The sequence below is a fragment of the Scleropages formosus genome, chromosome 20 (assembly GCF_900964775.1).
Source record: "Scleropages formosus chromosome 20, fSclFor1.1, whole genome shotgun sequence".
Taxonomy (NCBI): Eukaryota; Metazoa; Chordata; class Actinopteri; order Osteoglossiformes; family Osteoglossidae; genus Scleropages; species Scleropages formosus.
In genome coordinates this window covers 23,776,681-23,804,105 of record NC_041825.1, presented here as the reverse complement: position 1 = coordinate 23,804,105, position 27,425 = coordinate 23,776,681, and the positions used below count along the sequence as shown (strand labels likewise).

Sequence of the window (27,425 nt, the reverse complement as noted above, 5' to 3'; positions counted from 1 at the left end):
TCATTGTGTTTTTAATTATGTATTATGATTTTAGCCTCACAATTTTCCATAGCCAGAAACATTTGTTTTTTTTTTTTTTTTTTTTACTCCAGAGCATTTTGGTAACATTACATGACAAACAGCACTGACTGTGAATCAGTGACTATTATAACCCCTATTCCTCCATATATACACACATACAAAAAATAGACAAACAATTTTGCAGATTTTCATGTTAAATATAGCATTTTCTGAAATGTTTTAATATAACATGTATAAAACTTGAGCCATAGTCAAGAGGGGTTGTAATTCTACATGTTCATGTTCCTCTAACATGCTGTTCTGTTTGCTTTATTTAACACTCTTGATCAACCATGTTTAAAACCGAAAACTTCTGCAAATGAAGCAGCTTCAGCAACTGCATCCGTGGCATCACGGGTAGATTCTCAGCCCTCATGCAACGGCATCTCGTCTCACTTTATCTCAGGTTCTGTCATACACATTTGCACACGCACCCAGGGCAGCTTGGACATTGTAATGTAATGTAAACATAAGAACACGAACGCACACAACACACATGCAGAACTTTGCGCGCGCACCCCCTGCCAGATTCTCAGGGCTCTGTGTTGTACACAGAGAGGTCAGAGGCCAGGGTGATGTGTAGCTCCCAGGGATACTGGTTCACAGGCCTCTTGATCTCTGATCCTTGGCACCTGCCCTCCATCACCATCAGCTTCACGTCCTCGTCATCCAAAATCCGCACCAGGTCGCCTTCTGAGTCCCGGTAGTTCAGTGCAATGTCTTCGAGTTGGAACACTTCCCTAAAGGGGTGACATGCTATCTTATTGGCCTCATGAGATTAACCCTCCCCCCCATGCTACCTTATCCTCTCACAATCAATGCTCTCAGAACGATGCTTGGCATGACATTCAGGAAGATAAACCACAAAAGATGAACAACTACAGATTTGCTTCTTCGGAATGGATTATAAAGGCATTTAAAATTATTTTAAAAATTATGAATTCCTCTAAATTCCTTAAACAAGAAACTTAAATTCTGCTTTGATGAAGTTAGACTACAGTGCATGACTTTCTTCCGGTAGAGAAGTTAACATGGCCATAACGAATTATCTTTTTAGAACTTCGTAGATACCTGACCACTGCTGCCAAACATCATAAGTCCTTCCTCTCATCTTATATGTGTGTATGTATGTATTTGCAGTTTATCAGTATTCTGTTTCTTTCTACAGGTTACAGTGATTTACTGTTAATTTTTTTAAAAAAATCCTCTAGAGTAGAGAAAAATTGTCTGGGTTTGAGAGTACATGGTTCAAATGGGGGTCATGTCGCTGGCTGATGGGTGAGAAATTCAGCAGAGTTTGAATGAGCTGACATTGCTCCCCTGGGGTAGGAAGTGTTACAACTGGCCAGGGTTTGCACGGTAGCTGCTACACACACAACGCTCATCATCAGGCACCCTGGACCAACTTATGACTCCACCAATCAGCACTTAGATCTCCCCCGTGACACCATGTGATTGGCTGCATGAATAAAAGCGTGCACTGGAAGGAGGTGGATTGGAGGAGCAGGTCAGCTGCCCTCAGCCTCGTGCCAACCATGGGCGTGTTTCCCACGGCCAAGTCCGACATAAAACAGTGCAAAGAAAAAAGAACTCTCGAGGATTCTATTTAAAAATTTGGAAGATTCCAGAGGGTTATATAAATTCTTATTTAGCACCATGAATAAACACACAAGTATTTTAAAAAGAATCTTAAGGGTTGGACATTGGTCCTATCAGTCAGTCCAATTTCTTTGTTCATTTCAAATACACACACACACACACACACTTTCTGAACCGCTTGGGAGGGTGAAGCGCACTGGTGCATTTTGGGTTCGAGTTCCGTCCTTCCTTCCTTACTGCCGTGCACTGCCTTACCTCATGCGTGTGAGGAGGTCTTTATAGGACGGCTGGGCAGAGAGGTCCTCCTCGACACACAAATCCCTGCGGGCAACAGAGATGTCACAGATGTCCACGTGACCTGTCCTTTTCTTATGGCAGAGTTAAATTTCTTTAGGGTCAGAGGTTGTACATCATGCAATATTTTGTAAGTTATAAAGACAACATGACCATGACTGTCACAGCCAGTACTGGAATGTTAAGTGGTGTCTGGACCAGGCACATCCCCCATTTACTTACAAGGAGCTACCATGAAATATTTTATTTATTAAGATTGCTTTGCTCCAAAGCAACTTACAATATTAAGCTATTTACAGAGTTTATGTGCGAGGGTAATTTTTACCTTGCTCATGGGCGCAACAGCAGGAGGTGGGTTTCGGACTTGGGCCCTTGTTGGTTAAAGGCCAAAGCGCTAACCGCTACACTACCAGCAGTCCTATTACAAGATGTTATGGAAATGATGTGCAGTCTTAAAATTTTGGACTAATTCTTAAAACTTCATGATCTTCCCATGTTTCTTTACTTAGTCACTGAAAGCTCAAGGTGATGAAACACATTGGGCATCCTTGCAGTAGACATCCATAGGCCACCCCTTCCTCACCTGGTCTCCACACTGCCGCCCTGGTGTAGGTAGCAGCGCAGGCAGCTGTAGGAACCCGCTGGTGGTCCCTTCGTACCTTCACCCTCTCCCTCAGAATCACTGTCAGGCAGGGGCTTGATGATCTTCACAAAGGACACGGGGAAAATGCCTGTTCGGTCCCTCACTGTACCCTGAGGGGTGGTGATGATGGTAGTGTAAGGAGATTTAACCACACAAAGTGATCATCAGAAGTTGGTTGTGGTCCAATCTACCTGAAGAGCAGGCAGTAAGAGTCAACTTGAGCTGTGAGTTTACTGCAGATGAAAGTAAAACAATGGGAGTTGAGCCGCATGCAGCCTCTCAGACACACACACACACGTGCGCAAACCAGGGAGCAAAAAATAACACACACTGGCTCAGTCACATTCATGCAATTACACAGAATTCACAGTGCAGTCTAGAAATAAATAAAAACATCTTGTAATCTGAAGCCAAATTGTTTTATTTGCAGAAGTTATTGATATGAAGCTATAAACTCACACAGAAAATCACATATGAAAAACTGCATGCAATATTGTGTCCAGATAAGTTTCCCCTCCTCTTCATCCCTTGTGCCCTGTTCCTCTCTAACACCCTCCTTTTCTTCTCCAGCCTCCGTTTCCATCCCTCCTCCTTCCACCCCTGCGTCCTGCCATCTCTCCTCCTCAGCATCGCTGCATCCCACGTGGCACCCCCCCCACCCCATCCTCCCCCCATCCCCCCTCCCTCCCTCTCGCTTTAACTCTCCCCTTCAGCTCACCTCCAGCCAGTCAGCGTTGACTCTCCGGAGCAGGAAGATCACCTCGCCGGCCCGCAGGCTCAGCTCCAACTGCCCGCTCCCGCTGAAGTCGAACATCGCCTGTGACGGCACAAACACAAACAGGCGCACACCGGCGTGAGCACAGGTGAGCTGCTTGCTGATTCCACGGAGCGCACACTCGTGTCTGTGTGTGGTAGGAAAAGTAAAGTGGGAAAGAGAGGAGCTGGAGCAAGAGCTCGGCAGAAACCTGTGAGGGGGAAAGTAGTTCTAAGAGAGCTGGAGGTGAAAGAGGTGGTATATAAGGTCTACTGTTACGTGGGATGCTGCAGGTGCGCAGGATTCTGCAGGTATATGGGATGCTGAAGACACATGGGATGCTGCATGTACATAGGATGCTGCAGGTGCAGGGGATGCTGAAGGGACACAAAAAAGTGCCGGTACATGGGGTGCTGCAGGCACACTGGATACTGCAGGTGCACGGGATGCTGCAGGGACATGGGATGGTGTAGGGACACAGGATGCTGCTCATAGACGGGATACTGCTGATGCACGGAATGCTGCAGACAGTGTAAGTGCCTGAGAGAAGAGGAGGCGAGGAGAGAGACATATAGGACCGCACACTAACACGGATGGAAAGCGCTGAGATTTTGGAGCTCCTTGGAAGGGCACTGTAGCTCCCCCTTGCTGCTGGGGTTCAGTCGGCAGCGAAAGGAGGAGCAAGCGCACTGAGGCAGAGCGGTGGGTCTTGTGCGTGTGAGCGAACGGGTAGAGCAGCGAGACAAAGTCCGGCCGCGAGCAGCATGCGACTGTGCTTGGAGGCGGGTTTGAGAGGACACGACTCGTGCGTGGGACATCGGGGGCGTGCAAAGCGCAGGCTGGAAATACTCAAAGGCAGAGAAGCTCCGAAAGAGCGGAGCAATGTCACGCACACACAGAACCGGGACGGGGGATGTGCAGAGTTTGAAGTGGGGGAGTTGATATACGCTTTCTTGGCCAAAACCACACTTCACGGTCTGATTTGGGATGCTTTCACTAAAATAAAGAAGCGCGTTGGGTCTCAACTTCCCGTAGAAGTTGCTGGATGTGGGAAGACCTTGGTGACCCTAATGATCAGGGAGCATGAAGAATAATGGAATGCTGCGGAAGCCTTGCAGGAGCTGGGGGTGGGGTGGGGGGTGGGGGGGGGGTGAAAGAAAGAGAGAGAGAGAGGAGGTGAGGTTACAAAACTGCAGGAGGAGAAGAGCCCACTGAAAGTGATACCGTTGAATTTGCAAACTGGTTACCATAAAATGCGGTTATCACAGTTCTTTTTGACTACAGTCTAACCATCCAGCTTGGTCTTGCTGCAGTAGGACTGTGATTCCACTTAGGATGACCCTGGGTGTTTAGAGACCTCAGGCAGCAATGAGCAGGATGCAGGGGGTTCTAATCCTCCAGAGTAATGGAGGGCAGGGGTTATAGTGTGTGTGGTGTGGGTGTGTGTGTGTGTGTGTGTGTGAGGCTGCTGGAGAATGCTGGAGCAGGGATCGGGTCCATTCTGATGGTGAATGTGTTATGATGGCTGCTGTGCACTGGATGGGGCCAGACTGGTCATCCAGGCTCATGGATATGCAGGGAGCCACTCAGTGTAACAAAGCTAACTTTCGCTTTCCTTCAAAACCCACATTAGTCCTGCACATGGTTCAGCCCCAAGCCAGTATGAACCCACCACCAGCATTTCCACTCATGCAGGGATGGAGTAATGAGGTCTTGGGCAGACAGGGACTATCAGCTGGATCCCCAGAGCATCAGGACTGTGGGTGTTAGAAGGCCCAGACCCTGCTGAAGTTCATTACATACCAGTGGGGGCACTACAGAGCCAAGGCCTCACCCAGTGCCCACCGTTACCTCCGGGCACCTGGCCCACTCCTCTAGTGGAAGTGTATACAGAGGGCAGTAAGGAACATAATGGACAGAACTCCCACTTTATACTCTATGGACCTAGGTTCAAAACTCACCTCCTGCTGTAATACCCTTGAGAACAGTCCTTACCCTGAAATGATAACAGTAAAAATGACCTAACTGTATAATTGGGTAAAACACTGTAATCTGTTTTGGGAAAAGCATCAGCTGAATAAATAAATAAAAGTATATTCATGCTGGTAAGCCCCTGCCTGTATGACAAATAATGTATGATTTTGAGTTTATGGCGGGGGGGGGTGGTGGTCCCTTTACAATAATATACAATAAAAGATTCTTTATGTGGGATGGTGTAGGTGAGATGGTGTTAGATGGTATCAACTAATTATGTGTTGGCAGATGTAATGTGTGTGTGTGCGTGTGTGCATGTGGGCAGCTCTTAACGCGGAACTGCAGAGAGCATCCCTACAAGCTTAACCGCTTTTGCAAAAGAGATAAGAGCCTGGGCACCAAAAGACAAACCTGCAGCACACAGAAGCAACTCTGGAAACTCAGTCCAAGGTCAACAGTCAAAATGTGAGGACTCAATGCTCCTTGAGATCAAACACATGATGCATTTCACAGATCTTGCAGCTGCCTTCCTGTCTTATTGCATGGAGGCATCAAAAGAGCCACACAACCGTGCTAGTAAACTCTGCTTGCAGCCATTCCATTAATGAGAGAGGTGAGTAAGAGCCTATTAGTGAAACAACGGCTCCAGCTGATACCATTAGCAGAGCTCTCGCTGACCCTTCTAATGTGCCTTAATTAAAACACAGATCCTGCTTATGATAAAAGATCGAAGTACATGTATTATTTGCTGATGGGAGGCAGAGAAGAAACTCAAACATAGCTGTCAGCAAACATCGATTGACAGGGGTAATTTAAACTCTGTGTCAACTCATTGCTGCACCGAATCGGTGGCACTGATCATCTGACCAACCAGTGGCAACTTGGGCTGTGCACAGTGTCATTGTTGAGTCAGAAATGACGTAGCACCCTGAGGTCAAAGAGTGGGGGTGTACCGTCACCTCCAAGTCAACAAAGTCAACTTGTCTTGAGCGTGCCCAACGTTCCTTTTGGTTGGACGGATGATTGATGTGACCCATTCATTTTTAGGCAGCTTGCACTGACTGAGGTACTTGAGTTGGCACCTTACAAAGGGTAACCCAGACCCATGATTCAAACAAGTGCTTATGGTCAGCGGTCTAAGAGTTCATCAAGTTTTGGGTTGACATTCCTGATCTTGCAAGACCTGAATTGGCTCTGGTTTTGATTCTACACAAAGCCTTAAGACCCTAACTAGGTCACTTTCAACACTAAATTAGAGTAGATGATAATGAATTTCAGACTCTCAGTGTTTCATCATTTTGCAGACCAAGAATATCTCCAGGAACAGGGCTACCAAGTTCAGACCCCATACAGCATAGTATGGTTTCTTATAAGTGCAGCATCAAGTACATCCTTGACTGAATGGGAGCAAGGACCCATTTATCATTTTTAAAAAGTCACTGATTTATTAGAAGCACAAAACATAAAAATGTATTAGGTCATCACACTCCTATCATTCGGGAGTCTCTGCTTACTACATTGTGGTAGCGTACTCTATGGGGTTTGATAACCATAATGAAATACCTATGCTGCTATGCAGTCATTCTTATTCTAAGGCCTTTGAAAGTTCAGTCATAAAACCACACACACATACACACAAAAGCAAAAAGAATGTGATTGTGTGACCAAGAGAAATATTAACACTTCCCATGCCTGCTTTTTTCCTAATCTGGGTAAGAGCAAAAAAAGACATTTAGATTAAAATAAAAAGTTCACACATCTATTACAGGGTCCAGGTCAGGTATTTTAAGCCGGGGCCAGATGTCACAAGGGTTGATCTAAATATGGATCGGCTCAAGATCATGGAAAACCCACAAGAGTCAGCAGCCCAATTAAAGATTGTTTACACACAGAAGGTCAGATGGAATGCAGGAGAAGATGGGTTGAACTTTTTCTTTGGTTGAAGGTGTCTTACAGAAAGGGTGAGAGCGACCCATTTCAGAGACCCAGCTTCAGATTCTGAAAATTGCTCAAATGTGGACATGTACACATAAACACATGCCTTGTATTGCTGTCATTGTAACAGTAGCCCAGCAGCCACTTGTCTAAAGTAAATTACACTCAGAAAAGCACACTTAAGGAGGCGAGGTGCTAGCAGGGCTGGATCGATGCACTGACCAATTCAGTCTATCAGAGACATCATGCCAGTTTATGCGACGGGCTCTGCGGGCCATGGAAAAATCGATAGAAATCCGGTGAGGAACAGTTACACTCGGCGGACGTCCTCTCGAATTCGAGTGATCTGGTACCTCAACGCAGTGCCCCCGGTGGCGCTCTAACTGCATTACAGAGAACGGGGGCCCTGGGGAACTGAGTGAGGAGTGGAGGAGGAGGGTGCTGCAATACATTAGCAGCTCTCTAACACAACTCACACACACACACACACACACACACACACACACACACACACACACACACACACATTTTCAGAACCGCTTATCCCATACGGGGTCACGGGGAACCGGAGCCTACCCGGCAACACAGGGCGTAAGGCCAGAGGGGGAGGGGACACACCCAGAACGGGACGCCAGTCCATCGCAAGGCACCCGAAGTGGGACTTGAACCCCAGACCTACCAGACAGCAGGACTGTGGTCCAACCCACTGCGCCACCGCACCCCCCTCTAACACAACTCACTCCTTCTAATGATGTCAACTCCTGCAGTCCATTCAAGGCTGGGTAGAAATATGAGTATTATATTAGTATGTTATAAATCAAATCTCGTCACTGCCACCTAGTAGTTTCTTGACAGAAGATACTAATGCCGAACTAATTACCCTGCTGTATAAATTGCCACATCACTGTAAATGTAATGTTTTAAGTTGCCCTGGAGGTAATGAAATAATAATTGTTATTAACAATAGTAGTTTCCCTTTTGGGTGTGGTGGCGCAGTGGGTTGGACTGGGTCCTGCTCTCCATTGGGTCTGGGGTTCAAGTTCCACTTGGGGTGCCTTGAGATGGACTGGCGTCCTGTCCTGGGTGTGTCCCCTCCCCCCTCCAGCCTTAGGCCCTGTGTTGCCGGGTTCGGCTCTGGCTCCCCGCGACCCCGTATGGGACAAGCGGTTCAGACAGTGTGTGTGTGTGTGTGTGTTTCCCTTTCGATGTGGTGATTCGAGCTAGACTTCCATGCTCCATTGCACTTTCGGCACTTTGGTGAAATTGGAATATCAAGAGAAGCAGCATTTCTCCATCTTTTCAAAGCATCATGTCACCATCACTTAAGTTCAGCTCCCTGCATCTAGTTTTTATATAATGTCCTCGTCAACGCAGCTGCTGCAGAGCACTTAACGTCTGAAACAGCACAACTAGACGCAACTGTGTTGAGATACAAAACGGCATCACACAACTTTCACAGCTATCCCCCATCCAAAAATCTGAAATAAAACGAAAATATTTTCTCTGTATTGTTAGTTACTAGTTAAATTAGTTTCTCTGTATTGCTTTCTTTGTATGTGCATGCATCTCTATATATATATATATATCAAAAGTCTCAAAGTTTTGCCCTTCTGTTCATTTCTTTGAGTGTATTTGACTGCAAGCCCAGTTTCTCTGCCACCAGAACACCTACAAAGTCTTTGCTATTCATCGTCTTGTTACCACAGATTTACACATTGACGCGAAACAGACACATGAAACACAAAAGACAGATGGCACATGTTGTTATGCTGAACAGGGCTGCGCAGATTTTTTTTCCTTGACCCGCTGAAGAATGTTTTTCCTTTGGTCCGGGCATTTTATGTAAGTGATATTTGCTTGGACAACATCACTGTAATCATCACAGGCATAAGTATGTGGGAATAAGACAGAGTAAACTGGGTCCAGCAACCGAAATAATGTATGGAGGTGCTGAGTGTGTCTCCCTACAGCTGCTTTGCATGTGTGCATATAGGTGTGTGTGTGTGTGTGTGTGTGTGTGTGTGTGTGTGTGTGCCAGTTTGTCTCAACATTTGCGTGCAGAGGAGGAAGTGGACTGAGCACCGAGGATAAGAATTTGCAGGCGCTGTGCATGCAAGTGGTTGTTTCTGCTTGGCAAAATTTTTTTCATCCTAATCGCTTCAAACAGCTTACTTTTTTTTTTTTTTTTTTCTCCTTTTCACACTTTTACCTACTTATAGAACTGAGTATTTAGTGAACCAGTTCTTTGCGGTCTATGAGCAACGTATGACTGTTGGTGGTGGGTGTGCATGCGCGTGTGTGCGTATACATACATTTACAGTATGGGCGCGCACACACGAACACAATTGTGTAACGTTGCAGGGACCTTTTAGCGGAGATACTGCTTCTTCTGCTGCAAGGTCATGGGATTAAGGTTTCTGCCTGCTGCAGGGTCCACTGTGCAAAGGTATGGGACCCGTGTGCACTACTGATGAGGTGCTGCGCACCGGATGGAGTTCAGCTCCATTAACCCCACCCTCCACACATCCCCAGCAACCCGCTGAGGATGCTGAAGGGTACTACAGCTGGGATTCAAACCTGCAACCTTTGGATCTAAAGGAAGCAGCTCTTATCACTACACCGTCAGCTGTACTAGAGACCATAGAGTAATCCAGCGTATTCTCACGGGTGCGATATATCCTGAAACAGCACTGTCATCCACCATATGGAGCTGGAAGCCTTTTAACAGTATTTTCCCCACCCTGGTCCCTGCGGACCCCTGCCTATGCGGGTTTTTGTTATAATTAACTGGCCTCGACTGAGCTATTTACTGAATGAAGTTTCGCGATTTAAATCACGTGACATGACAGAGCTCTCAATGGAGAAAAAAACGACAGGGAAATCGTTTCCGCCGGCGTGCTAACAGTCTGTCATCGCAGAGGTGGCTCACCATCTGCTGAGTGTGTTTACTCTGGATTACTTTCAAGTTGCACCTGTGTGTAAAAGGTGTCACTATCTAAAGTAGCTGTGCTATAAATCAGGCAAAGCTCAAAAGGAACTGAATTCTTATCTAATGCGTTTAACAGGACCAACGTTAAAATAATGTATTACATATGTTCAGGCCAAATGCCTCACACACATTGCCTGAAACCACTTGTCCTAAGCAGGATCACAGCAAACCAGAGCATAACACAGGGCACAAGGCCAGAATGCTAATCCATCACAGGGCACCCCAAGCAGGACTTGAACTCCAGACCCACCAGCAAGCAGGACTGGCTCAAACCCACTGCACCACCACATCCTCCCCAGGCCAAATGTCACATTAGCTATTTAGACATTGATTTCAATATGCTTCTCTGTAAACTGACTTACAGTTATTTACCCATTTATCCAGCAGGGTAATTTTACTGGAGCAATTTAGGGTAAGTACCTCGCTTAAGGGTACTACAGCTGGAAGTGGGATTTGAACCTGTGACCTTTCAGGTTCAAAGACAGCAGCTCTAACTACTATGCTACAAGCTGTCCTAAAAAATTGCATCATGTTTGTTTCCTGAATTATCAACTCCAGAAATTTGATCCGGCCATCCATCATTATAATGTTAAGGTATTTTGTTGGGCCGCAGTGCCGATTGCACAACGGAGTTAAATCCAAAAGTGCCGAATATGCTGACAGCAGAGAACCTAAACTCGTTTTCGTTTCAAGGATTTTGAATGGCCAATAACTAGAGCTTTAAAACACCATCACTCCCCCTCTCCTGCAAGGACAGCCCTGGAATATAAATTGTCTTTTTCTTTCTTTTTCACATACCCAGAGCTGTGGGTGTGACACAAATGGGGAATAGGAGAGACACTGTCCCAGGGAGGGAGCAGGTTGCTACCAGATACTGAGAAAAAGTCTGTCAGGCATCAGCAGAGATGGGGGAGTGGGAGTGACAAAGGAAAAGTGAGATAGAGAGGACAATGGGACAAAACAAGAGAGAGACGATACAAAACAGAGAGACAAAGGAACAATTAGGCAGAAGACACCAAAAGGAAGAGGGAATGTCAAAGGACGAATAAGGTAGAGAGGACAGGGAGACAAAATAAGGGAGAAGAAGACTGAGACAGAGAGGAAATGGAGACAAAACAAAGACAAGACAAAGGCAGAAAGGACAGAAAGAGGAAGAAGGCATGTCAAAGAAAGAGCGAGACAGACAGAAAGACAAGGAACACAGTAACAGAGGGAGAAAAAGTAAGAGAGCGACAGATGGGCAGAAGGAAGGAGAAAATGGAAAGTGTTATAGTGCTGTGCACACAGACAGAACTAGAAACGACAAAAAGTGAAACGGTAAAGTAGGGGACATGAAGACTGGAAGTTCGATGAATTCAGCAGGCTGAGAGAGACAGAGGCCGCGATAAGGGAGGAAGTCAAAGAGGGTGGATCGATCGGGAAGAACAGTGAACTCTAAAGAATCGGAAGGACAAAGAGGATCAGTCCAAATGAGCCAAAACTGAATAGGGCAGGTACCTTGTCAATGCCATTCCCCCCATACCCAGAGGTCTTTGCTCCTGGCCCTAGAGGGCCAAGGTGTGTGCAGGATTTTCCTGTTTTCCTGAAACTAATTTAACTAGATCCCTTAGCAGCAAGGTCATAATTGATAGCCGAGAACTGGAAAACTTCTGGAGACAGCAGGACTGGGAGTAAAAATCTCTTTACTCACTCCTTCTGTCCACCAGGAGTCCCCCGTCAGTGAGACCCTGGTGTTCATCGGTGTCCAACTGTCAGTAGACTATATCATCACGTGACACCAGCAGCACTGGACCAAAACACTTCCGCTAGCTGCAAACCCTTGCATTGTTGCAAGTAATGTTTAGCGTGCAACCTTCAGTCAACTCGACACCCCTGAGCGAGCAGTACCTTTAACTACCGGGTTGGAAAAATGGAAGAACGTGATCAACTGCTGAGCTGATATGGCCCGTGAGAAGTACAGCATCGCACCGGCAGGCAGATGCACACATTTATATAAGGCAATAGTGCACAAAGCACACACATGCTTTTGCAACGCCGTGGATGCTGGTCTCGAAAATAAAACGTAGGAGTGAACGCCTGCACAATGTCTGAGGCCCTTAAATGCGTTTAGCGGAGGGAAAAAAAAACAAAAATGTTTCAACCACTGTGGGCTTAGGAGGTCAGATGCAGACAACTACAGCTGAATGTTTTTTTGGCTCAGCATTTATGTTACAAAGAGATGTTTTTACCTCTGCTCTGGGGGTTGACAGCAGATCAGGTTTAGGTTTCTCAGCTTTTCTGTTGATAGAGGGGGGAAAAAACGGGGAGATCCAGGTAAACAAGCCGGCCGTACGACATTTAACTGCATAACACCTTAGAGAGAGTAGAAACAATGCAGTTCAAGACGATACTGAAGGTACTTCACAAAACTTAATAGTACTTATCATGCATAAGGTGGTAAAATTTAACTAAGTATATAAATGGATAAATAAGTGTAAAGGGCTTAGTGTAGTACATCTAGTACTGTAAGGTGCTGTGAAGAAAAGTCAGCTAAAGGAATAAGTAATTTATTTAAAAGAACAAATGTGTTCGGGTCTCGGTTGCAGTCTGGGCTCCAAAGGATAGGATGGTGAAAAGGCCTAAACAACCAACTACGGTAAATTCGTTACTCATTCATAGAATCGCAAAGTCGGTAGCCTATGGTTGTTAAAAATCCTTTGCGGTGTGTTGTGGAATTGTACAATCTTCTGTGAAAGCTGTCAAGTACTTTATTTTTATTACTGTGAGTTGATGGCACATACAGAACTGAAAATGAAGTGATATAGTTGTTCAATATTCTTTGTGCAAAATCTGGGTGTGTAAAACATGGGCAATTCCTTCTATTCATTATTTATCTCTTTATTCTAGTATTAAATCAATTTATTTATTTATTTATTTTCCTTGTTTCTCACATTGTTGCGTATCTACCCTTAATGTACTAGGTCAGGGTAGAGCTGCTGGGATACAAAACCCGTTTCAGAGAAATCCGACGATAAACTTCATATCATATCATATTGCATTATAATTAGATCAATGTCCAAAATGCTAAAACAGCTGCTAACCTGCAATATAATGTAAATGCCAAGTGCAATTTCCAAAATAAATGCACTTATGACCATTTCTAATTTTCAGAATGGAAGAAAATTTTATTTTGAAAGGCCTGGCAAAAGTAAAAATGAAAAAGCATTACGTTTCAACAGGCCCTTTGATATATATATAATTTTTTTAATGCATTTGACAGTTTTTTGGGTTTGTGTTACATCGTTTGGGTTTGTATACTGTAATGTTATCTTTATTCGTTAGAGGTTTTGTAATTAATAAATGTCTATAATTTGGCACATTTCATTCTGTGCTGTAAATTCTGTGGGCCTGTTGTAGTGTACCTATCCCACATCTACCATGAAGTATGAGTACATCTCACACTGCTCTCCATCATATCTTTCTACACCCAGTCTGTATTAGCAGCAGAACAGCGTTATTGTCATCGATCATCTTTGGTGAGCACCACGTGTGTTGAGATGTCGCAAGGGAGACTTACACTCTGCGGGTGGGGGGGCGGAGCCGACGGAGGGTGCGAGGGACCTGCTGGCTGTCCAGCTCACTCTGGTAGAAGAACATCTGGAGCTCCTCCTCCATTAGAAGCCATGTGGGTAGGGACAGCAGTTTCTGAGAGAGGTGGATGGAGATATGAGGAACCACTCATACAAACTGACCTCAGTGTATGGCAACACACAATGCATTAGGGGAAATTCAAACCCAGCCTGCTAATGCATCACCTTCCCAGACTCTCATATTAATGTTTGTACATAGCATGATGGTGTCCATCATCACTGATACGTGACAAAGTTGTGAAGGACAGGAGTAACAAGGCAATTGGGAAATCACAAAGAAAAGAGAAGTGAATGACAGAAAGAGGATCAAACGATGCAAATGCAAACGAGGCAAGATTGGGAAACAGTGACACAAGACAGTAACACATGGTAAACTGGAAACTCCTCAATAACTGTTTCCTCCTACTTTCACGTAATTGTTGAGCTCCGGTATCCTGCTTTCTGCAATTTCCTGCTTGTTCCCCATATACACTTTTTCTGCAGAAAAAACACATCAACATATTAGAAAGATTTGCTTTACGTACACATGTTAGTTATTAATTAGTTAGCAATATTAATTACGTATCTGTTGAGCCCTGACGTGGACAATCCCACCCCATAAACAATGCGGGGTGTTATTTATTCATTTAGCTGAGCCTTTTCTCCAAAGCAGCATCCACCGTGAGGTTTTTTAAACATAGTTCCAGAAGATGGCTTATCCATTCATAAAGGTGGTTCATATTTACTGTAGCAGTCAAGAGGCGAGATTCAAACCCAGGTCCTATGAGTATAAGGTAGCAACTCGAACCACTATGCTGTTGTGCCCCAGCACTCAGGTGGCTAATTGAGGGGTTTTTTTTTTGGATAAAGAATAAAATTACTTGGTCTGTGCAGGTGTATACGATTCACTCGCTTGGCCGTGTTCCAGACAGCAGCTCACGCTCACATTTTTTGTCCGATAAAAATGACCTTATTTATCGAGCGCTGGAACAATGAGAACGTCGCAGAGCCTCACTGCCTACAGAAGGACCAGCAGGTACCCTTATCTAACAGCTCAAACAGCTTTCAGTGTGTACATTGTGTTTATATAAGAGACATTTACTCAAGCAGTTCTCATGAAGTGCAACAGAAGCCCTGCTCACCAGAGAGAACCTACAGCCCTTGGGTCACTTTCAGTTCCTTAACCGTTATAGTGCCTGCTGCCCAGAATAGGCAGGCAAGTACAACAGCCACAGGAAGAACCTATATATAAGCACTAACAAAACTGCATACTTCATAGTTTTCATAGAAAGCATAAAGACATCCATTCTTTTAAGATACATATGACTCATACATATGATAAGCAGTGGGTAGTATTGTGGTTAGAGCTGTTAGCGTTTGACTCAAAGGTCACAGATTCAAATTGGAGCTGTGGTTTTCTTGAGCAATGTACTGACCCTAAATTGCTCCATTAAAAATGACCCAACTGTATAAATGGGTAAATAGTTGGAAGTAGCTTCGCTTTGTAAGTTGCTTCGGAGAAAAGTGTCGCCTACATGAATAAGTCGAATGATTCTGCTGAACCGATTCTTGGTTCTTTATTAAATTAAATTTAGTCTGAGCAACTCCAGGAGAGGTTTCTTTTGCTTCGCATGTGAGGAAATCCTCAATTTCGGTGAAGTTGCTTAAATCTACAGGCGGTCCCCAAATAACGAACAGATTCCGTGTCTTCAGTCTGTCTTTAAGTGGGATTTGTATGTAAGTCGAAACAGTTAGGTATGGTGCGCATCTCACATCAGTTTGTCAAATGTTTGTCTTAGTATATCGTATATCGTGTACCTTTCTGTGCGTAAAAAATGTTAAAGAAATGCTTCCAGATACACTAAAACATATTTAATATAACAATACAGTAATAATAACACAATGTAATTTTCTATGTAATTAATAATAATAATAAGAAGAAGAATAATAATGTAACTACAGTATTTTTAATAGAGAGAGACATATAAAGAGATAATAAATGTTACTTATATCACGATGAAGAGAAGATAATAGGGTAATAGGGTGGGGGCTGGACCCAAGTGCAGGATCGTTTTTTCACAATCAAAGGACTAGACGTGTTCTTATGGTCGGGGACCGGCGAATGGTCGGTTGATCGGCGAACTAACAGAAGCGAGAATTCGAAATCGTGGTCAAGGGACAAAGCGGGCAGGGGAATGATGAGGGACAGGACTTGGAAAAGCGAAGTGAGGTAGGTTTGAGAACTCAGAGCGGACAGTTGTCTCGAGCGAGATTCCGCAACTGGGAAGAAGTGTCTTTTATAGCCGAGTGCTCTCTCTCGGAGAGGAGAGAGAAAGAGAGTTTGTGTGTGTGTGTGTGTGTGTGTGCATTTAATGTTTGCTTTTCCAATCTTCGTTGGCATTTCACCTTTCGCTTTATTATTTCCACTTCAGTTTCAATCATGATCATTTTCAATTCCTTGGACGCATCACCACCACTTGCATCACATTTACACTTTGGTACCACGGTTAGGAGGGAAAAAACAAAAAATCTAAAGCCAAATACAGTAACACACGAGTCGCCGTTAACAGCAAAGTGGTCCGACCGAAGAGAACGAAGTCTGTTCTACCTCGGGCTCACGTGCCCCACCCACGAGCCACCGACGAACCACAGTAGATGGCAATGTTTTGATGCGTGTCGCAAAGCAGCACCATTTGCTATTACGAATCATTGTATGCAACCTGAATTTTTAATATAATAGGCTTTATGGGGTGGAGTGGTTTGTAACTATGGGTTTTACGTAAGTCGGATGTTCGTAACCCGGGGACTGCCTGTACTTTTCTTCCTGTAAATATATAGTGCGGTGATAATGGCAAGAGTAGAATGGAGAATTAATATTATACCAAATGTGGGGGTGCGGTGGCGCAGTGGGTTGGCCCACAGTCCTCGTCTCTGGTGGGTCTGGGGTTCGAGTCCTGCTTGGGGTGCCTTGTGATGGACTGGCGTCCCGTCCTGGGTGTGTTCCCTCCCCCTCCGGCCTTACGCCCTGTGTTACCGGGTAGGCTCCGGTTCCCCGTGACCCCGTATGGGACAAGCGGTTCTGAAAATGTGCGTGTGTGTATTATACCAAATGTCCCTTGTTGATTTGTTGTGAGGTCTGACCTCTGATGGTCCATTTGTCCACTTCTAATTCAGACAACAGGTAAACATGTCATTACAGCTTCAAAGTGACCGCAGCAGCACGGCACTGGCATCCACAAGGGAGCGGTGTGAGTTGAGTGTAGTCATTCTTGGAATGAAGAAGGGGGACTGCATTCGCAAACTGGATGAATAAATATAATTTACATAATATATGGACACATCTCAGCTAAATGCTTTGTACTGCCTGTGTCGAGAAACATGCATTTATAGCTTTTGGAACATGTGGGAGTTTGTGACAGTAACTGCTGGACATACAGACAATAGAAACGAAACCAGTAATATAAATCAAAGACAGGGGCAGGGTATTGGTTCTAATGATGATGCAAGAAAAGAGAAAATGACTAAGCTAGTTATAAAAAGTTTAAATATATCTACACACACTGAGACCAATGGGAGATAAGAGAAATAACCAGTCACATGTTCCAAAAACTGTACATATGTATTTCTTGAAAAAGCACGCATACACACTGAGGAAGGCACGTAGCCGAAACACACACACACACACACACACACACGTTGTCTGAAATTACTTGTCCTAAGCAGCGTCGCAGCGAGTCGGAGCCTAACCCGGCAGCACAGGGCGTAAGGCTGGAGAGGAAGGGACACACCTTGGACGGAATGCCAGTCCATCGCAATGCACCCCAAGTGGGACTCGATCCCAGGACCCACCGGAGAATGTAGCCAAAATGCATCTGTGTATTGTATTATCCATTTCACAGCCCTTATCCAAAATACCTGTTTCAGCATGGTAAAAAAATAATAATGGGGCCTTTTTTAAACCCTGTGCTCTGTGAGGTAGCTCACTGCCCTGACACATACCAGACAAAATCGGCAACGAGAAAGTTTCCTACACGTCGGACGAGTTCAACTGCACACCTAGGGAACAGGTGACAGGTGTGTGGGACCAAAGGACCAAGCTAGGAAGTGCAGGGATGTCCCGTGAAAAGACACAGCAGGTGATAAAGGAGGGTAACGGAACAACTATGAAACTACCACTTCTGTAAGTCTGTGTGTGAGTGTATGTGTGTGAGAGAGAGAGAACAGATGTTCACTGTTTTAGGTTTGGACAGGATTGCACCTGCAAGGCCAGCCTACAGGTGTCAGCGCTCGGAGCAACAGACATTCCTTTCGCCTGCGGCAGATCCAGGTGCAAACAAGAAGACAGGGAGAGAACAAGGGGGCACATGAGTGAGTCCCTTTCTGCTGATGAGTAAACCAAAACCAGGGATTTCTCAGAAAAGGGTTCACTGTGCGTGGGACAGCTTGGTGCACATGTGCCTACCACTCCCAAACAGTACATCTGTCAGTTGCCATTCCCATCATTCCTCATCACCTGTTCATAACCTCAGACTGACAAACAAAGCTGAGGTTTCTTTCCTCTAAATTGACTTTTGATGAGTTACCCATTTACACAGCAGGGTCATTTTTTAACTCTGTGAATGCAGGGTATGTACGTTGGTGAAGGCTACTACAACATTAGGTGGGATTTGAACCTGCAATCTTGCAGCTCGAGGCGCTACATCACATGCTGCCCTGTACGGTCACTTAAAGGGCTGCTTTTAAAACACACACAACATCAACCCACTTCCGTAGATCTATGACAAAGAATCAGCATTTACGTTGGTAAAGAACTGAATACATACCTCAGCAGTAACAACAGACAGATTACGTAAGACTGTAAATCAGGGGATCTTAACTTTTTTAGGTATGTTGAAAACTATGGAGCCCTCATAAAATGTCCATAAATACAATCAAAGAAAACATTATGCTCATCTTATTCCTCTGAAACTTGATTACCTTCACAAAGAATTATGTCATACATAATAAAAGCAGGGTAACATTTGTATTTTATTTTTAATTTTTTTTTTATTTTTAATGGACTCCAGGTTAAGTCCTTTGGGTAAACATCCCATGCCCTTTTTTTTCCTGTATTGTTAGACAATAAAAGCTTTTGTGTCTTTGTCATTACTGTCATGGTTCGTGTTTATGCTAAAGCATGATGTCATGTGTCACCCACTCCACAGCATCTGATAAATAACATAATGATTACTACATACAGGGCGGTGGCCAGCAAGGACCTGAGTTAGCGCTGCACAACTCCCATGGCCACCTTCATCTCCGCAGTCAGCAATTTGTAAGGGAAAATACTCATCATTGTACACCTATTCATCACCAATAACCACTTGCTCAATACAGGGTAGTGCTGGTCCAGAGCCTATCCAAGAAATGCTGGTCCATTACAGGGCACCTAAATATTCAGTTATTAGTTAGCAGGTTTTTTTTACAACTTTATCAGTATGGTATAAAAATCAGGCTTTAGCTATATTCACGGGGCTTGGGATCCACACACACACACATACAGAAAGTGGCACTTACTGGGCAAGAAGGGCAAGGAACAGCTATAAGGGCCACTCGGAGACATTGTGGAGAGCTTGAGCTCCAGGTTTTGGTGGAGGTTGAAGAATTCCCTGTACCTGCGGTATATCAGGTATTTGCTCCCTCCCTTCGTTTTCACCTCGATCACAAAGCGCTGCGGAAAGGGGAAAGGCCTGTGCTCATGGGTTCGTACCATGTATTCGCGCCATGTTTGCATTCCTCATACAAATACCTTGCTCGTCTTCTTCGCATTTCCCTTTCAGTCATATAACTGGCTACCTTGTATAGTTACATACATGTCTATCATGTCATCATGTCACATGACAGCACCGCATGGGAACAGCGAAAGTGGGATTGCTGGAATTACTCCATAGTTCACCCTAATAGGTGCATTTTGCAGTGATCAAAACATGCATTACTTTTCTTATTTAATGTCCTCAAGTAACATTAGAAATCTGTAGCTTTAAACCTCAGGTTACTATGACTATGAGTAAAATACTGACAAACTCCAGTTATAAATCGCGTAGGATCACGAAGTGTCCGAGCAGCGTTCCCACAGGCAGACGCTAAGTATCCGTTCTCGGGAGCGAACGCAGGTTCAGGGTTTGCCGTGTCTCACATAGAAGATCATGAATCCCCTCCTCTCCTCAATGTCGGCTATGGTGGCACTTATGGGGATGTTGTCGGGCAGCTGGTCGAAATCACTGAGGGGAAAAGACACACACAGCCCGGATTAATACTGTTGCTGACTACTCTGATTCCCATGTGTATTTACTACAGTGCAGTCAGAGTTTCAACTGTGGTGGCAAGGCACCTGGATTGCCAGATTGGGGAACCTTCAGAAAGCAAAATGGGGATTTTTATAGCAGGGTTTCAGACAGTAAACCACACAGGGGAAATGTGTAATAATAATCACCAAATGGGGATTTACACCTTGAGTAATACAGACCCCACAACCTACCGGTGCAGTGAAATCGGACAACAGAGATTTTTAACTGTCACATGCAAGGATTGGTTTGAATAAATTTCACTTGCATTTAAAGACGCCGTCTAAAAGAGCATTCAAAGCAACATATTTCACATGATAATGATATTTTCCATTTAACTCTCAAGATCACACAAATAAACACAAATACTTTCAGTAAATTTATTTAAAACACTCTTAATCGCCTGAACCGCATTAGAACTCTGGTTAGAATGAGAGCGACAATGAAAACCGCCAAACAGAGAACAGTTCCAGAGGTTGCACACGGTGGAATGTCAATGCTTATAGTCAGGCTTTTGTCGCGCGCGCGCGCGCGCGCGCAGCGGCTGAAGCGCGCGGACGCGGAGGCGCGCGCACGAGTGCAGCGCTCACCTCTCGTCGCGGAGCTGGCGAGGTTGAGACATGGTGAAGGAGCGGCTGGGTCCGCGAAAAGTGTCGAACGCGACTGAAGAAGATGAGATGCTGGAGTTGCGATGCAGTTCGCAGCGAGCTCTGTGCTTATTGCAGTTGCAGGAAGCGCCAGTTCCTCTTTCGCACCTCCACACACGGACACTCCCCCCAGTCTGCAAAAAAAAAAAAAAAAAAAAAAAAAAAAAAAACGGCCGTTAGTGCAGCGCGTCTGGCTGTTGTACCTGCGAGCATTGCGTTTTACTTTTAGCTGGGATTTCTTTCGACTACATGCCATTAAAATCCATATTTGACCCAAGGAGATCATTTTAAACTACTTCAGCTTCGCTTTCGTTTTTTACTCCATCATGTGTTACTCCGTGTCACATGTGTTTGAGGTTTCGCAGCGGGGTTGGCCTGTGCCTGCTCTCTGTGGGTCGAATCCCACTTGGGGTGCCTTGCGATGGACTGGCGTTCCGTCCTGGGTGTGTCCCCTCCAGCCAAGCGGCTTCAGTCGGTGTATGTGACGTGTATATAGACATATAGTACACACACACACACATTTTCAGAACCGCTTGTCCCATACGGGGTCACGGGGAACCGGAGCCTACCCGGTAACACAGGGCGTAAGGCCGGAGGGGGAGGGGACACACCCAGGACGGGACGCCAGTCCGTCGCAAGGCACCCCAAGCGGGACCCGAACCCCAGACCCACCGGATAGCAGGACTGTGGTCCAACCCACTGCGCCACCGCACCCCCCGCAGACATATAGTATATATGACGAATATTGAAATCACCCATAAAACACAATAAAAACTGATTAACAAACGTATATGTGTGCGTATACATATAAGAGGCTGAAGACCTGTCGTCCAGCTAATATTTCTCATATTAATGCTGCCCTAAGCGCAATAAGAACATACACTATTGCTGGATCGCCGTGCATCATGAAACGGGAGGCGCTTTGCCGCTGCACCGCGATGTGCTGCCACCAGATGTCGCTGCGCCGCGCCCAGTAAGAGCTCTGTTGGCGGGAAAGAGGCAGCGAAAGCCGTACGGAAATTTCCCATGAAAAGGCCCCATTTCACCTTGTCGGTGCAATGAGGTAATTTGGACTTCGTATGAAATACTCCAGGGGTTAGAGCAGATCCTGCAGTGGTGCTCCAAGACGGTGCTGTGTGTGTAGTGACTACGGCTATTGTTTTCAAACGCTTCTTTCTTTGCCCGTCACAGTGACTGAAAGCCTCCTCCAAAACAAGGTTCGATTATTGCCATATGATAACCAAACTTGCAGTTGCAGGTTCCGAACCCTAGATGTCCCTTGGTGACACACCTTCACGCAAGGTATGTTAGTTTATAATTTGATTGATCTCTTTAATTAAAGAAACATTGACATTGACCCAGGTAGGGAATAATTTTATCCAAAGCAACACACAATGTTACGCTGCCTACTCTGATTTGCCTATTTATACAGCTGACATTTTTTTCCTGGAGCAATTCAGGGTAAGCATCTTGATCAAGACTACTGCAGTAAGGATTCACACCCAGGTCTTTCGACTGCAAGGCAACAGTTCCAGTTGCTACTAGCCCTGACCTACCTATGCTAATTTGGACCATTTGTATTGCTGGTGGTCCTACTGGAGCTCTTCAGTACATGCATTTTGATCAAGGACACTACAGCAGTGGTGGGAGTACGGTGTGAATTGGTTCAGGTTACAACTCAAATTTCATAAAACCACTATGTAATTCTGCTTGGGTGGGGCAGTGGGTAGTGCTGACACATCACAGCACCTGGGCTCTTCGGTTATGGGTTTGAATCTAGTTCTGGCCGTGTGGAGTCTGCATGTTCTCCCCGTGTTTGTGTGGATTTCCTCCGACAGTCCAAGGGTGTGTTTCAGGTGAATTGGCAACAATAAATTGCCCATAGCGTGTGCCCATATGGCTACCCTGCAATAGACTCGCACCCTGTCCAGGGTGTACCCCTCCTAGCCAAGTTTCTAGTGATTCCACTTTTCCACAACCCCTGTGACCCTGAGAAGGATAAGTGATTAATGAAAGTGAATGTAATTCAGTTTGGACAAACGGTCAGCCGTGTGAAAAATATTATACTATAAAGACAATACATTAAACAATGAGGGGTTGACTTTGTGCTGCGCATAGCTATTGTGACACAGATGCATCGGCAGATACATTTAACTCCAAGGTCACACCAGTTGGTGTTTACAGGCATGCATGTTGGTCAGTGTATACGATATATGAGTGTGAGTGTCACTTCTCAAGCGAGGAATAGCAAGAACGCCTTATTTATGGTATGGGGCCAAGGAGAATGGCAGGGCTCTCAACCCTCTTCCTCACACACGCCACACCTCATGCCATAGACTACCACATACCACACCTCACATGGGTACAGTTGGGATGATTACAATACTGACACTGGCTTCCCTTGGCAAGTAAAGAGAGACCTTCCAAAACATGAAGTATTTTTTTCATATGTGGACAGATATCAGACCCTTGTTGTCTCAGCTGGCAAAGCACAAAGCAGAATTGTTCCAGTGCTCCTCGTGGGAAGTAAAGTGAGCAATGATGGTAAAGTAAGTGTTTGTTTGAATGCCTGAAATATGTTATTGTGGATTTTTGTTTTTTCAAGCACATCATGCCCACTGTATTAATAGCAGTGTTTGATGCAACCCTACCCTAATCTCAAGGCCATTAGCCTGGGGTTCCCCATGGTATCATTGCCTCTCCCTGTATCTCACACATAAGCACATTGACCAGCTGTAAAACCTGGGGTTCTACAACTCTAGCCACCTCCAAGACACCTGTCATAGGGCTTAATACCCTCCACCATCTGCAGTTGTTACTAATACCGGATTATCAAAACACTTTTTCTTATGTATGCTGTTGCTTATGCATGTCGATATCTGCCAGTCAACAGGTCTCTCCTTTGCCCTTCCGTGATGCTTTGCAGGGTGCCTGAGGTCTCTGTATATGTTATCATTCTCTGGGCAGATGTCAATATTGTGGAGGATCTTTCTCCACCTCTATTTCTGTCTCTCTGTTTTGCCGATCTTCCTCCTTCCTCTACTCCGTCTCACCTTCTCTCTTGCCACCACTCCAAGAGAAACTGCTGAGGTGGAGAAATATAATAGCTGAAGTGGGGAGGGGCAGAGAAGCATGATGCTCTCTTGTCTTTGGGGAGTGTAATGCCAGCAACAGCCTCTGGGGGGCAACGAACAACATCAGCATCCCGTAAATAGAGGCACATTAAGTCAATGGTGATGTCCACGCCTCAGCACCTCCTGGTTAGTGGTCGGGTTTCTCTTCGCATCGGCATGGATCCATTGCAGGCTCCCCATGCCACCCACCTCTGAACGTCCCTGCAGGTCTGGGTGGGTCTCCACATGGGTCCAAGACGCCTCTTGAAGAGCCTAAATATAACTTTCCTCCACCCTAAGGGAGAAACATGAGAGAGTGTTGAGACATGAGGAAGAAAGTCAACCAGAGGACAGCAGAGAGGTCAACGCAGGACAAGTAGAGGGAGGGAGGGAGACACCTCAACGTCTTTACCTGCTGCCCCGCAAACGGTGTTTTGTGGCTTTCTCCGGGCTCAGGATCTGGCATCTCCCTTTACTCCATCCCCTTTTCTCCTAGTACTTAAAAACTGCTGGCTTTAATGAGACCCAGGGGACGCTGAACCTATATTTGCTTAGCTCATGAGGTTTATCAGATTACCTGCCCTTTTCCCATTTCCCATCTCCAGCCCCCCTCCTCTATCCACCTTTTCTGTCTTTCTTCAGTGCCAACACTGAGGCTGCCAGGACACCTTCAGGCCAAGTCCAGACTTGAAAGTGCAGCCATGTGGTCTCAGAATCAATGTATCTTTGACCCAGAGGAGGATAAAAGTCAGGAAGGACTGGTTTTCAGGTTCCCCTTGCTCATGTAAAGCTCAGCAGAGGTGTCTGCCCTACACAACTCTTGGCTATGGATACTGAAACAAGAGCTACAGGGAGCCCCTACCCTGTGGTATCCCCAGTATCGGAAAGGCAACTCTCACAATGTATACGTGGTGACATACAGGGGAATCCTATCAATGGAGAGTGAACATATACCCCACCTGGAAAAAACATATGCACACACCTGTACTCGTTCAACTGATAATTGCTCGATAAAAGTCCGGTTTGTAAGAAGTTCATGATCAAGTATCAGCGAACAAACACATTCAGAATCAAACATGGATTCCATCTGTGCTCCTACTGAGATTTGTTAATTATCTTTGATTAAGAGTATATTTTTTTAAGGAGTGCAGATACAAAGATACATATTTATAAGGTGTGGTCAAAAAAACAGAAGCCGTATACGAAAAAGGAATTTTATTTTGAAATAACTAAATCACAATTACCAGTGCAGCTTCAAAAGTGAGTCATCTGAGGCTTATTGCCAATTAGCAGCTACCTGTAAAAGAGGTCTGACAATTAGAAAACAGTCGCAAAAACTGCTAAATTATTTCATGTGTCAAAGGGAAAAGTCTGAAAAATAATGACAGCACACGCCAAACATGGACAATCTGCGTCAGCAAAGAGGAACAGTGGTCATAAGTGAAAGTTCATAGAAAATTCAATCCCACAAAAGCACAGCCTCAAAAATTACGAAATTAATCAGTACTTCTGTGACCCAGTCACTCCAAAAATTGTGTGCCAAAGGATACCTTGAACCCACGATGTCTGTTGCCATTGTTAAATATGGTGGGGGATCCGTAATGGAATGGGCAAGTGTTACGGCTGATGATTGGTCTACCTATGCTGTATAACAGCCTACAAACATGAAGTCATTCTACAGAACCAGGTGCACCCTATAGTGCAAACACTATTCTGTCATGTCATTTGCATATTCCAGGATGAAAATGCTCCCATGAACTCCAGAATGAGGTCAAACTCCATCGATGACCTCCCAAACCACCGGATCCAAACATTACTGAACTTACCGTATATGGGAAATTCTACAGCACAGACTGCGGATTAAATTTCCACCTCCTTTATTTGTCAAAAGAACTGGAGGCGTTTCTTTCGGTAGAATGGCATCAGATTTTTTTAAAACCTCTTTAAGACCCTTTCCAGTTGCCGCAAGTGGGAATGTCCAGTTAATGAGCGAGAGATCAGTTCTGACAACTGTTGTCATTAGGTCTTTGTTAGATGGACAGATGAAAGCAAATGCATCATACCCTAACAGACCTAACACACCACACTAGAATAGGGTTGGCTAGGTGTGGCAATGCTCCCTGGTGTGTCATGTTCACTTGTGTAACATGTTCGTTGGTGTGACATCTAAATTGCAACAATGACATTTTGTCATCAAAACTGCAAACCATCAAATGTAAAATACAGATGGTGGTTTGAAAGAAGTTGTATATTTTTTCTTAAACTACATCTGTTGTATGAATGGCATTTTTTTAATTTAGCATGCCAGAAGAATTAAGCCTAGGTGAGAAGCTCCTCTTCAACACAGGTTCTGAAGTGAGCTGTTGGCAGTTGGGTCAAGGTACTGATTTAGTGTGATCCCCCTGCCTCCTGCAGTCTGAGGCTTGGACATTCTCTGGCATGATGCCCTGCCCTCCCCTTGCCCCAAGCCTGTGCCTCTCAAACCCACTCCCTGAGCCCCGAGAGATCTGCAAGCGACACCAGGCACGCACTGTAATGAATTTGGCTGAAAGCCTCAGCGGCCACCAGTGTAGGAGATGGCTGATAAATTTAGTCTGAGGATGAGAAGCCCAAAGAGCAAGGAAGAGAAGAAGGGCAGTGAGGCCATAAAAGGAGGCGGGGCTATGTGGTAGGAAGAGGAGCAGGAGCAAGGAATAATAATTGGACAAGGAGGTGGGTGGGGATATATGTGGGACGGACTCCTGAAGAAATATCTGGACATGACAGAATCCTGCACCAGGGAAAAGGAGACTGAGGTATTATGGTAATATGATGGTTACTCCTAGGGCAATGAGTACAGAATGAAGAGGCAAAGAGAGGATAACTAGAAAAAGTGATGATTGGCTGGGGAGGGAATGATAGGGCAGATGGGCAGCCAGTAGGGTTGTGTTCACAAAGGCTTTCAAAATGCTTTCAGAAGGGATACTTTCCTAATGTTCCTGAGCAGGTACTCAACCTGACCTGTCGCACTGAATATGAACAGCTGCACAAATAGGTAAAATTATAAGATGGTTTAGGTACATGCATCACTGAAGTATCACAGAATAAATGTGAATTAAGTGGAGTGGAGAGTCAAAGGTTTGGAATGTCAACACGAATGGAATTTGAATATTTCTAAAAATGATGCAGCTAGTAGCGTAGTGGTGAGAATGGCGGAAATTGGGGGTTTGCAGGTTTGAATCCCTACTCCAGCTAAAGTGCCCTTCAACAAGGTACTTATCAGTGGTTTGCATGCAAAGTTTCTGAATTTAAATTTAAGACCTAATCTCAGTTTACCTTGAAATATCCTTTACATGTACTCATCTGTGCCTTGTAGTGTTCTTTACACTCAGGTCAACTTTGTATGTCCTCATTACCACTTTTATTTGCCTAAATAGCTGGGATGTGTAGATCTATCTATCTATCTATCTATGACGGGATTTACACTGGTCAATTACATACTTAAAT

At 45.0% G+C, this 27,425-nt stretch overlaps 1 protein-coding gene across 2 annotated transcripts; it reads right to left on the bottom strand.

Moving 5' to 3' along the window:
• On the bottom strand, positions 1 to 24,440 carry ncf4 (neutrophil cytosolic factor 4). 2 transcript variants are annotated; one of them, XM_029247080.1, is made up of 11 exons: positions 24,352 to 24,440; positions 24,150 to 24,234; positions 20,032 to 20,116; positions 19,413 to 19,566; positions 14,284 to 14,354; positions 13,805 to 13,932; positions 12,477 to 12,525; positions 3,315 to 3,413; positions 2,537 to 2,706; positions 1,915 to 1,980; positions 1 to 800 (listed from the first exon to the last, which is right to left on the bottom strand). In XM_029247080.1, exons 2-11 carry the CDS (start codon positions 24,185 to 24,187, stop codon positions 593 to 595), a joined length of 1,068 nt encoding a protein of 355 aa, XP_029102913.1. In that variant the 5' UTR covers positions 24,188 to 24,234; positions 24,352 to 24,440; the 3' UTR covers positions 1 to 592. The 2 variants fall into 2 exon arrangements, with proteins under 2 accessions (XP_029102913.1, XP_029102914.1); XM_029247081.1 differs by lacking the exons at positions 24,150 to 24,234; positions 24,352 to 24,440 and adding exons at positions 20,770 to 20,960; positions 21,708 to 21,742.
• Between the last annotated feature and the right edge of the window lie 2,985 nt (positions 24,441 to 27,425).

Coding starts and splice junctions, on each gene's coding strand:
- ncf4 (XM_029247080.1), bottom strand. CDS start 24,187: ATGTGGAGACCCACCCAGACCTGCAGGGACGTTCAGAG. Junction 3,414..12,476: donor TGTCAACCCCCAGAGCAGAG/GTAAAAACATCT, acceptor GTGCCGTCACAG/GCGATGTTCGACTTCAGCGG. Junction 801..1,914: donor GACCTCCTCACACGCATGAG/GTAAGGCAGTGC, acceptor TCACCCCTTTAG/GGAAGTGTTCCAACTCGAAG.